The sequence below is a fragment of the Varanus komodoensis genome, unplaced genomic scaffold (assembly GCF_004798865.1).
Source record: "Varanus komodoensis strain SLA01 unplaced genomic scaffold, ASM479886v1 scaffold61, whole genome shotgun sequence".
In the NCBI taxonomy this organism is placed as follows: domain Eukaryota; kingdom Metazoa; phylum Chordata; class Lepidosauria; order Squamata; family Varanidae; genus Varanus; species Varanus komodoensis.
In genome coordinates, this window is record NW_025336236.1 from 357,435 (window position 1) to 369,819 (window position 12,385).

General features: G+C 36.2%; 1 protein-coding gene across 7 annotated transcripts in view; it reads left to right on the plus strand.

The window, feature by feature from the left end:
* The window catches only part of TENM3 (teneurin transmembrane protein 3), a 384,209-nt gene that overhangs the window by 279,594 nt on the left and 92,230 nt on the right, over nucleotides 1–12,385 (plus strand). For 4 of the 7 annotated variants that reach the window (XM_044449875.1, XM_044449876.1, XM_044449879.1 and 1 more), the window contains 2 exons: nucleotides 7,867–7,893; nucleotides 10,621–10,767. In XM_044449875.1, coding sequence (XP_044305810.1) covers nucleotides 7,867–7,893; nucleotides 10,621–10,767 — 174 coding nt within the window. The remainder of the gene's footprint in view (nucleotides 1–7,866; nucleotides 7,894–10,620; nucleotides 10,768–12,385) is intronic. The other 3 variants (XM_044449877.1, XM_044449878.1, XM_044449881.1) reach the window with 1 other exon arrangement.

A 12,385-nucleotide genomic window follows, 5' to 3' on the forward strand; every position in this document is an offset into this window, starting at 1 on the left:
CCCTTGAGTAGGATTTTCAGAGGGCTGCCATGATGATGGGATGGGAATGTCTGTTTTCACCAGCTCAGATGCAAACATCTATATTTGAGTCAGCCTATAAAAATCAAAACTTCTATGTTTGTAAGTTCAGTTCAGAAGCACAATTTTTTTCTCTAGGTAGAACTAAGGACCAAGTAGTAATTGGCTTAACTCTCTGTTCAAGTCCACAGTGTAGAATTTCAGGTATGCCATAATTTGTGAAGCATCTTCATTCATTTCAGGGAAGGGTCCCAGTCTCTGTGTGTGTGTTGTTGTTGTTGTTGTTGTTGTTGTCTTTAATTTCAGTGAGTGCCTGTAAATAAAGTTTCTCAACTGAAGTGAATGCAGATATATTTGTATACAGAGTAATTCAATCTGTATATTGGAAATCCTATGTGTTTTAGAAGTCACTAAATTTGGACATTCATGTTTACTGGGTTTCTGTCCTGTTTGTACTTTTGGATGCTAGTTTAGAATAGCATAAATCAAGTGCTTCCTAACTGCATACAGCCAGTTTGGCATAGTGGTTAGACTGTTGCACTGGAACTTGAAAGATCCAGGTTCTAACACTAAACCACCTGGTGAGTTTTGTTCTTGGCCACAAAGTTTGCTAGGTGAGCTTAAGCTAGTCACTGATTCTCAGCCCAACCTAAATGTTGTGAGGATAAAATGGAGAATAGGATTATATAATGCACCTTGTGTTTCCTTGCCAGAAAAAAGACATGGTATAGATATAATATATAAAGTAATAGCTAAACTGAGGTGTGCTGAAGAGTCACTGAAATCATTAGAACTAAGTACATGGTTATATGTTTAAATTTAGGGGTCTGTAAGTTTCACTGACTTATACTCAACTGTGCAACTATAGGCAGTTGGAAAACGGTTTGTGATGGGCTATTGTTTTTTGCAATTTAAGTGACACATATTGTGGGCAAATTGAATAACAGTCTTAGGAACCCTATAAAAGTGAATGCTTTCCCAGCTGCTTTCCCATTAAATGCTTTTAGCTGAATGGAATTAGCAAATAATTATGTTGATGGGAATCTACTATTTTCAAGTGTTGTATTAGTGTCTCCATTTTAAAAGCTTCATAATTTTTCTTTATATATGAGATTATTGTTGTAGTAACTTACCTTGCATTAGACAATTTGTATTACTATTCGTTTGCCATTCTGATTTGACAAAAACTCTTTTAAAGAACATCTGTACATTACATACTAGTGAGTAAGATAATCTTTTTTAGAACTTGCAGCTTGACTGGTTAACTCATGAGAAGCATTTCAGCTATTAAATTGTTATGGTAGGAAATGGTTATTGTTCTGTCCATAATTAATATTTATATGCACATGCAAATAGTGTTGGTACCATGATTGGGAATCTGTGACATACAATATTCAGATAAGAAAAAGAGTTAAGCATTTATGCTACTTAGCTGAAAGCATATATAGTTTAGCCTAAATTCAAGCAGAGGGGGACTATAAGATCATTGGTTCCAGCTTCTCACTGTTTCAAAAGGCTTCCATAGAGAGACACAAACAGCTGCAATTTAGTGCTTGCCTAAGTTGGATGATTTCTACAAGAGGCTTAAAAATAGAATAAATTAAGTTTAAAATTTATGGATGCAAAGTGATTAGAGATTTAGTAGTAACATTGTCTTGCCACTGTTACTAGTGTCTCTTTCACCTGGGAGCTAACTGGGTTATTTGGATTACCCAAAAGCTACACATGTCAGGCTATGGGACAAGACAAAATGACTGCATGACTAGAGAGGTTCTTGAAGGTTAAGACTGCGGGCAGGACAACTTGAAGTAATGTACTTAGCCAGAATGTATGTTATTGAAAACTATAAACAGAATTTAGGATTATGATGAGTCACTTCCTCAGAAGCAAGTCAACTTGAAGTATCTTCCTAAAACAACCTGCAGTTGTTTGATACAAGTTTTGTTTTGTAAGATATCCAAAAATCAGAGATTTATGAGCATTTGTATTTTTTCAATCTTTTGATGCTGCATATTCATTTAAAAGCTAAATGTGGAATAAGTCTGAGTGACAACTTGTTTTAAACAGGCTTATACACTATAAATAAGACAGTTGTCCTGGGTCATGAAATCATGTACATGAATGTATTTAGGTGGTTATAACAAAGCACCCCTTTGGGATACTTAGTTGCTGCTTTTATATTGATAATTTGCAGTGAAGAATTCCAAACACCAACCCATTTTTGTTGACAGTTCACTAGCAGTCCCTAATTTCATCTGAAGTAAAACAAACCAAATACACTTATAAAGATACAGACAGACAACACAGAACTTAACACAGTGGTTAAAAAGCTCTTAAGGTTTAACAGTATAGATGTGCTGTGAACTCACTGAATTTAGCATTGCTATTACAAAAAATTGATAGATATACAAGAGGACAGAATGTTCAAAGAATACAGCTGGTCTTGCACTCTACAAACTATGCAAGAAAAAGTGCATTCTAGTACAATTACAGGTTCAAATTCAGAATTATTCTTACTGCTGCAGAATTAGAAAGTGCAGAGTAAGCATTATCTGTAGGTGAAATAAAGGACTCTGTCAGCACAGGACTTCAGAAAATGACAGTATTTTGATAATAAAAGAAGACTGGAGAAGACAGGAAAAAACTGTCACTTTCTCATTGCATGGGAAATAAAAGATACTAAATGAATGAATTTGTAGCAACTGCCATTAATAACAATTGAGACCCACTTTTTCCAGGAAGGCTTGCATGGACATTGTGAGAGATTACATAACAAAGTCAAAATGCTACTTTGGATGCACACTATTTTAATCACAATGTGACACTTTAGTAACACAATGGTATGTAGCCATTAGCTTTCCATTAGCTGTTAATGATTTAACCATTTCCACTTAAACATATTCACTTGTGTCCACTCTAATTGAAGCACAGCATTCTTCTGTGTGCATCCTCTGTTGGTTGTTCTTGCTGTGCTTCTTTCCCCTTCTTTTATGATAGTTGCTTCATGATTCTTTTCCATATAGCCATGAATCTAAATTACAGGTGGCTTTGGTCATTAGGCAGCATTGCCACAAGGAGGATGTCTGAGGGACTCCAGCATCATCTTTCCATCATGCAAAGCAATGTATTTAATGTAAGGATAATGAGAGGGGAGGGGAGAGGAGTTTTTCATAATGTAGCCTGTTTCAACCTAGTTTCTTCCAGATGTTTGGGAGTTCAACTACCATTAGCCCTAACCAGCATGGTGAATATTCAGGAATGCTAAGAATTGTAGTACAAACCTCCAAAGGGCACCAGAGTGTGAAAGTAGGCATAATGGTTTATTACATGCTTCACCACAAATGCATAAATGCATTCCAGACATAGACATTTCAGTTTCACAGATATGTGTGTGATATATGTATTTAGAAACAGTAGACTGAGTAGCCTGTGTAGCTGCATCATTTGCAAATGGAAGAAATCCATGTTACTGTGCTATCACTCCATCATATCTATTTAGAACTGGTTGCTATGCAACGTTAGGTATGTTGGATTGTACCTGTTGCTAAAATGTCCTGACAATTCCCCTGATTCTTTTCTTCCTGTCCATCTACTTCTCTATCATGCAGTAGCTTTGCAATAATTAGTAAATTACATCTGTTGATCATGACTGTTGCCAAAACATCACTAAAAACCGATACAACAGTACCAGCAGACAGTTCTCATTCAGAATGGACAAATACATCAATTCTGGTTCTGCTTAGTTTCTCTTTTTTAATCCTTTCATTCATTTTATTCTATTTTTGCATCTATTTTAAAGTCTGCTTAAAATGTGCTTTTCTCCTAAAGAAAACCATATGCATGGTTGTACTCTTGATCATATGTATATTTTTGCAAGCAGTTTTCCCTAGTATAAAGTATTTTTGTATGTTATTTACTAATAGAGATTTTATATACAATTTTCCCTATTATATTCATTTTTACACAATGTTTTAATTGGAGATCTGCATTGCTAAATTAAAAATAGATTGACATTCTTAGTATAACTATGTTTTGGCTCAGGAAGTGAAAAAGCTGTTCTCCCTTCCTAGTTTTTAGTGACACAAATTCTCTTCCCTCAGTTCATCAGTCCTTAACACATATTTATGAGCCTTGCATTTCATGAACTATCCACTGAGTTTTGTATGACATCTTACTTCACTCTCATCTTGAAAAACTAAACAGAAAGCAGGATAGTTAGCATTGTTCCTTTTTATTTTAGCCCTAGAGAAGAAAGATCATGTTAAGTAAAAATATCTCATAAAGGGAAAGAATAAACTAATATGAATATGAATTCGTTATACTGCATTGAAAATTATGTCAGTGCTATAATCCTTTATGGCAGGGTAATCAGTAATAAAACAGTGCAGTGAGTACCAATTAAGGAACATCAAATCACTGGGCATGCTGTTCATGCTGATTTAAACAGGAGATGATTGGAATAAATGGATTTAATATATACTTCTTCACAGACTGTAGCTATTCTGCCATATCTACAGGAGCTAGTGTATGAATAATCTAAGGAGGATAGCTACTTACATTTCTCATAGAAAGCTAATGAAAAGCATTAAATTTTAGAAAGCCTGCACTGAGGCCTGTTGTTAAAAAATTACTACTAAATGAAAATGTTCCTGCTAGTTTTAACAATTTACTGCAGAAGAAATCACAACAATGACATTTTTTTCTGTTTGTATCCATTCCTCAATTACTCAGTGTTTCATACTTTGCAGGATTATGGAAGGCAATGGAAATATTTTATGTAATACTTTCTGTATTCTAATTAATTCCCACTACAGCCTACTAATTCTGTAACTGAAGTCCGTACTAGTACTAAGCCAACACAGGATTCACATTTTGACCTGTTTTCAGCCTCCTTAACCTAGAGGAAATTCTGAGCTATGCCGGCATGCTTGTGTTTTTTGAAGGCACTGGACTTTTTCTAGCAAAACAGAGAAGCATGAGTTTTGATTGTAAAATTGTAAAATTTGATTTTGTGCAGGGGGGAGTGATATGAAGAGAAGTGATGGATGAGAATCCTTTTTCTGCCGGCTGCTTCCCTACTTCATAACAAACTGTCCCTAAGCTGCTTTTCCAGATGTGTTTATTCTCAAAAAGAGATTCGTGCTCCTTTCCCTGCCACTTGCCTATTTGCAGCACTCCCTCCCAAAGCTCCTTCTAGAGGATGCTCAGATTTGGACATGCATTTCCTCGCTGGGTAGCTGTTTCAAGGAAAGGACAGGTGTGGAAGGAAGGTTGCATTCCTTTATCTCAGAATTCTGTTAGTGAACTCCTATATTCTATCATAAGTTTTCTTTTCCATAATTTACATTTACTATCTGCACAGTTAGGACTGCATAGATGCACTCAAAGGTAGCCTGCTCCTGACATTATCATTTGCTATATGGAGGAAGCTTCTTATATAGGAGAGCGTTGAAAAATAGATTCCTCACCTTCAATCTGAAGCCCTGATTTCCATCCTCCCATCCTCTCAGTCTACTACATTATGTGGAATTGTTTCTACACCATACCAAAGCGCATTCAACACCATTGATATAATCTGACAGTGAACTGACATATAGTAATCAGAATTAAACCTTGATAACATAAAAAGTCCTAAACTTTGATCCTCATACTGCATCAAGCTGTAGAGCTGCCTAGGCAAGTTAGATGTGAATATGCTTGACACATGTTTTTAGAATGTTTCTACTCCTTTCATCTATGATTACATGCAAGTTTTCAACAGTAAAAAACACCATATAATTGTATACTCATATTTTAGATTAAATATTTTCGTTTACATGACTGGAAAATAAAGCACATGGTGTATATAGTACATTTGTAATAAATAGCAGTGATAAAAATTATGCAGTTGTGATTTGACCATTGACCTGCCTGTGTGGGGTGGAGGGAGTCAGGGACTTTTAGAAACGTAGAAAGAGAGTGAGTCAGAAGGGGTTTCCCAAGCCATCTAGTCTGACCCCCGGTTCTAGGCAGCTCCACTCATGACATACCTACCATGTACATGTCCAGCCTATCCTTGAACACCCTCACGAATGTGGCTTCAACCACCTCCCGTGGAAGCCCATTCCATACCCTAGGGGTCCTAACTGTCATCCAGTTCCTTCCTGGCATCCAGACAGACTAGCCATGGTAAATTCACATTCAGTTTATGTTACTTGTTAAATGTGATGTTGTAAATAAGCTTGGTTGACTTTAAAATTCAAACCTATCTATTGGTTTCTTTTTCAATGCCAATGTACTGCTGCAGTATGAATAACATAGTTCCTGTTTAGCATAACTGAATTAGTGCATTGCAAGGAATGAGTATATTGTGTAACTGGATGAGTATTGCCTACCAATTCTCACAGTGGAAGGAGGTAAGAAGTGGGTTCCCTTTCTGATCTGTGCTTTTCTCTTGTTCATAAAATAAATAAATTGTAGTTAAGGATAACTATGAAACAGTCAAATGTAGACAACCAAATTATTCTAGGTAGCAAAAAGTAAAAGAGATTGCAAGAGCTCCAAAAGTATCTCTCTAGATTGGGTGAATGGACGTTAAAATGACAAGTGTAGTTCAGTGTAAGTGTAAATTGTGCACATTCGGGGAAAAGAATCCTAGCCACATAACACTGATGGCATCTGAGTTGGTTGTAAAGTGACCACACATTTAGTGTTGAACTCATGGTGAATAGTTCAGTGAAAATGTTAAGCCAGTGTGTAGCAGCTGTTAAAAAGGTGAATTACAATGTTTCAGGGCCTTTATTCAAATCTGTGTTTTGTCCATACTAAAAATGTAGCCCTGGAATACAAAGCTATGTATAAATCTGGTCACTACATATCTCTTACAAAATACATAGTTAACTTACGAGTTTATTTCTACAAGATGTGGTGATGGCTACCAAAATAGACAGATTAGCCCTTTAGATTTCCTGTTCTTTTGGCTACCAGTTGTACTTTGGTTGTTTCGTATACAACTCCTCCCTTTATCTGGAAATTGCCATTATCTAAAACTATTTTAAAGTAAGTGACGCATAAGACAGCAAGTGGCAATTGTGAATGAATTACATAGTGATGTCAGTCTGTTGTATCTTGCAGAGACTGGGTGGGCAGGCCTTCACCTGGACTGCCTGAATGACATTAAAGTAGGATCAGTGCCAATGGCGCAAGCGAAGTCCAAAGTGTGGAACTAAATAGGAGGAGGAGGAGATCAGTTAAATCCATGAAGGATAAAGCTTGCTATGTACTACCATGTTTCTGAATACCAGTTGCTGGGAAACAGTGTGATAGGGATATTGCTGTTTGTGAGCTTCCCAGAGGCATTGGAAAATGAGCATTCGTGCTCATTTCAGGTTGCACTGAAAGCTCTAAATCACCATTGTACTAGCAGTGAGTGCTGCTTATGCAACAGAATTGGTGGGAGTGAAAGCTCCCCATTGAATTCTACCCAGTGAAAGCAAATATATGGTCTTTCAAATGCTACAGAACTGGGCTAAATGAATGAAAAATCAGAATCCTTTGTTATTAGGTTTGGTCTAAATAAAAATCAAGGCACAACCAAAATAGTTACAAGAAAGGACAAAAGAAGCAGTAGATTTCAAATATGCTGGGAGTTTTTGAATCTTAATATTCATTTTAAAGAATGACTGTTTACTCCAAATATGACTGCATATGTGCAATAGAAAAATAAACACGTTTTAAACAGTGAGAAATTGCCTTTCCTCTCTTTTGAGGAAATTACTACTTTTTCTGTGTCTGAATTCTGAACTGTTCCTGTCCTACATGACTCTTCTGAAATGTCTGTCTGTTCTCTTTTTTCTTTTAATTTTCAAGCTCACTATTTGGATAAAATAGTTAAAGGTACTGTATATTTGCCCTTCATTGACATACTTCCATGTATCACTGTGTATATTATAGTAATCATTCCACTAGACATGGCAAATGCAACATATTCTTATGTGTACTCCATGAATTATAAATTTCATCCATGTTACTTTCCATGTGCCTTGGATATAAGAGATAAAGACTTTTTATGTTTTTGTTGCCTGTTAACATTTTTACTAAGCAATTTGTATCTTTCACTATAGCCTGTGTAAGTGTATTAGCTTTGATAATAGAAAAAACTGAAGATAGCCATTCATTTGCTGTTTAGGGTTTTTAAGCCTTCTAGCATTTGTTGTTGGAAGGAATGGTCTAGGCCTCGTATGCTAAAACATAATGCAAATTAAATGTTTTTCACAGGATAACTAATGCAATAAACTCAAGAATACGTTTTTAACAATGAAACCATGAGTGTTGGCTAGGATCCAGTCATACCCCACCAAGAATGGGCAGAAAGCAGTCCATGCACATGCATACAGGGGTTTCAGTATCTATTTCCAGCCATAGTCTTCTCTTGCCTCCATGACTATGGGAACCTTATGTGCCAGGGGCTTGCTCCTGGAATGGGAAGCTAAAAGTTTGCATGCTCAGGCGTTATACTTCATACAATGCTTTGGATCCTGGTAACTGAACTTGACAACCAACACTTTAAATTTATAGAAGCTCATAGTCAAAGTGTGAAAAATAATGGTTGCAGTCAGCTTTTACTTACAGTTTTTAATCTTCAATTTAAAAGAAGAGATGCTTGGAATCAAATAATTATACATTGTATGGGAGAGAAATATTGAGATGGAAAGGTTAATACAACCAACTACTTGATGAATAGTAATGCAAACTACTAAACAGCAAATATTTCATATCTTCAGTTATGGTAGAAGTTTGGCAAAAATATGTTTTTTTAATTACCACCAATTGTTCCCTTTTTCCAGATTGCCTTTCTTCTATTCCTTATTTGTGCTTTTTTCATTAGAGTATGGCAATATCCATGGCAATATCCAGGCTTTCGTATACTCTTGATCGTGTTAGATTGTCCACAGTGCTTTTCCAATAGGACAAATAAAGCTGTGTGTCCTATGTAACCAAGCGGAAGAACTGTATTTCAGAAGTAAAATGCACCGTCTGTCTGTATATGCAATTAAAATGTGCAGATGGCAGAAAGTGCCAAAAGAAAACAGACAGCCAAATCTAATAGCCTGGCATGATGACATGATATCCATAACTATAACTTAATCATACCTTGTCACGAGTCTCTACTATGATTCCTTTCCATCTGTACTAATTTTACTAGAGGCAATGATGCTCATAGAAGTATTGTTTAATTTGTACTGCATAGGTGGAGAAAGGAGTATATTAATAATTATTTAAGCCACAGGAAACCACATGGCAAACTAAAAGAAATAGGACACTATTCTAATTCCCAAAGGACATATTCAGATAAAACTCTAAAAGGTAGTGGCACAACTTATATTTCATGCTGTGTAGAGTTACAAATAACTGCTTTGTCCTAAACTATCTGGTTTGTAGCCACAGATTACAATTCTGCTTCTGTACTTGCTTATGTGAATGTCTTACCCACAGTCATAGATAAGGAATACCAGAATTCTACATATATATCTATAACCTGTCATCATCCTCATACAGGTCATGTTGGCTGCATGCCACGTTTTCATCAGTAGGAAGTGACAGAGACTGTTTTTGATGTACTGTTAGATGGAAAGAAAATAGATCTTGGATATATTAAATAATTTTAATTGTTTCCCAAATTTTCCCTCCTTGGCCATAAAAGCAGACAAGATAGGATATAAAGGTAACAGCACAAAAGCCTTAGGGAGATTGTCACACAAAAATCACTCTCCGCTATCTGTCTTGAAGCACGTCACTACCGTGTTTTTGTTCAGTCTATCAATGTTTATTGTGGTCCTTATGGTATTTCATTTTGTCCGTCCTAAGTAATCAAATCCGCACAGCTATTACATTTAGTTGGAAATCCTGTCGGTCCTGTCCCATCCGTATGCAGCCTGAATCCTAATGTTTGTTAGACTAGATGCTAAGCTGCTTCACTATTTCCTGGGCTTTGCTTATTCTGTGAAAAGGAATGTACTTTTGGCATAAAGTATAGCCATTGAAACTGACCTATACTTTGTGCAATTATTTAATGCACTGTAATTTCACATGAATCCACGGCAACTCTAAGGCCAGACAAAATTAATGTTCACTTTTATTGAGTGCAGAAGAGCATGCCTACTTTGGAATTTCAAAGGATTAATTTAAAACAAGGAATTTAACATAATCTGTCAAGTAAGCAACAATGCCTATACACAAAATGTTATGTCTTCTATACATGCAGAAGCCGCATTATTTTACGTAGAGGCTGTGTGGTGCATAATGATCACAGTGCCTGCTGATTTGTTAAACAAAATGTAAACATAATTTTGTCTGGCCAGCAGGTATTTAGTGGTTTCTTGGATATAATTCCTGCCTGCACAGGTAAGTGGTGTCTCAAGTGTCAGGCCAATCAAAGATGCCACTTAGTTAAGAATTAGAATGCCCGATAATGTTGCTGCTACTCTCCATGTGCAATTACAGTATTTGTGCTGTACTGAAGGCCTGTTCCCAGTAAGTGTCCCCTGTTTGTACTCTGATTAGATTTAAAATTAATATAATAGTTAAATTACATGCAGTGTCCTTTTTTATCTGTTTTGACAGAGGGATGCCCTGGCCTGTGTAATAGCAATGGAAGATGTACTCTGGACCAAAATGGCTGGCATTGTGTTTGTCAGCCAGGATGGAGAGGAGCCGGATGTGATGTCGCCATGGAAACTTTATGTACTGATAGCAAGGACAATGAAGGAGGTAGGAGAATGAAATTCCTGCACTAAAAAAAAGGAAAGGAAAGAAAAGTGAAATTATCAGCTTCCCAATCAGGTGAAAAAATACTGCTGTGAGAATGATACTGAGCTTTTACTACCTGTGATGAGATACAGGCAGGAATGTGCTACAATATTTATTGCCTTCATTTAGTATGCTATCAAATCCTTAAGAGATGGTTACAGCAGGCAAAATGTGTACATCGAAATCCATTAGTGAGCATTAGGTTCCAAGTGGTAGTATTTTATGTAAGGGCAAGCATTATATTGTAATTCAGTGAGCTTTGTAATAATGCTGCATACCAACAAAGACTAGTTGTGAAATCCACATTTAGGGAAACTTTCAAGTTGTATGTGGAACATCATAGGTTGAGAAACAATTCAAAAAAGTCACAGATCTATTGACAGTGATAATCATCCCACTAACTGTTTTGCTAGAACACTATTTCTTTATGTAATGTCAACTTCCTCAGTTCTTCTGTTTATAGCTCTCATTGCTGAAGACCTAAAATTTTTATTTCTGGGGAAAGTTCTGAGTTCAGTTGATCTAGGACCCACTTGTTTGTCTTTTCTGTTGCTCTAGGGCATTCACACACCTCTCTTCCAGGACCATGTTTTGATTTTCTTCAGTTTTCTTCACTGTCCAGATTTCACATAATAATTGGGAATAAAATATTGTGGATGACCTTAGTCTCACTCTCCAATGAAAGGTCTTTACATTTAATGATCTTTGCTAGTTCTGTTATTGCTGCCTTTCCAAGTCTCAGTCATCTTTAAATTTATTATTTCCTGGCTGCAATCACCTTTAGAAATGAGGACTGAGCCAAGATATGTAAAATCTTTCACAACTTCAGTCTCTTCATTGTTGACACTAAAGCTGTGTAATTCTATTATAGACATAGCCCTAACTGTAACCCTAACACTATTCTTTCAATTTCATCAGGAGTATTTTCCATTCATTTCTGTCTTCTACTAATATAGTATTATCTGGATATCTTAAATTACTGATTTGTCTTTTGCCATTTTTCACTCAACCTTACTCTGATCCTAATTCTTATTTTAAAAACACCCTTGTCTGATGCCTTTGCCTATGGGAAACCATTCTGCCTCTCCATAGTCTACTTTGAAAATGGCTTCCACAACACAGGATAAGATGATCAAGAACAATAAAACACTGAGGCACACCCATTTCTTTCAGAACCATCCATGACTTTTACTGTTCTGCATTGTCAAAGTTTTTTGCTGTAGTCTATAGAGCCTACAATGATCATCTTCTGAACTTCTTTGCTGCTGTCTAATAGCCATTGTATAGTTGTAACATGCATCTTCCTTTTGAGAATCCAGAGCTTTATCACTTCCTATCACTTCATATTCTTTGTTGCAACACTTTAAGCATCACTTTGCTTCAATGGAAAATAAGTGCAATATTCCTATAGCTTCTGCAGTCTTTTGCATTTCCTTTCTTGGGGATTGGAATGTGAATTAAATATTTGTGGTCTATAGGTCATTGTTTAGTTTTCCATATTTGTTGGCATATTCCTGTTTGGATTTAGTCTCTGCAATCTGGAATAGTTCTCTTGGTACCCTGTTTACTCCAGGTGCTT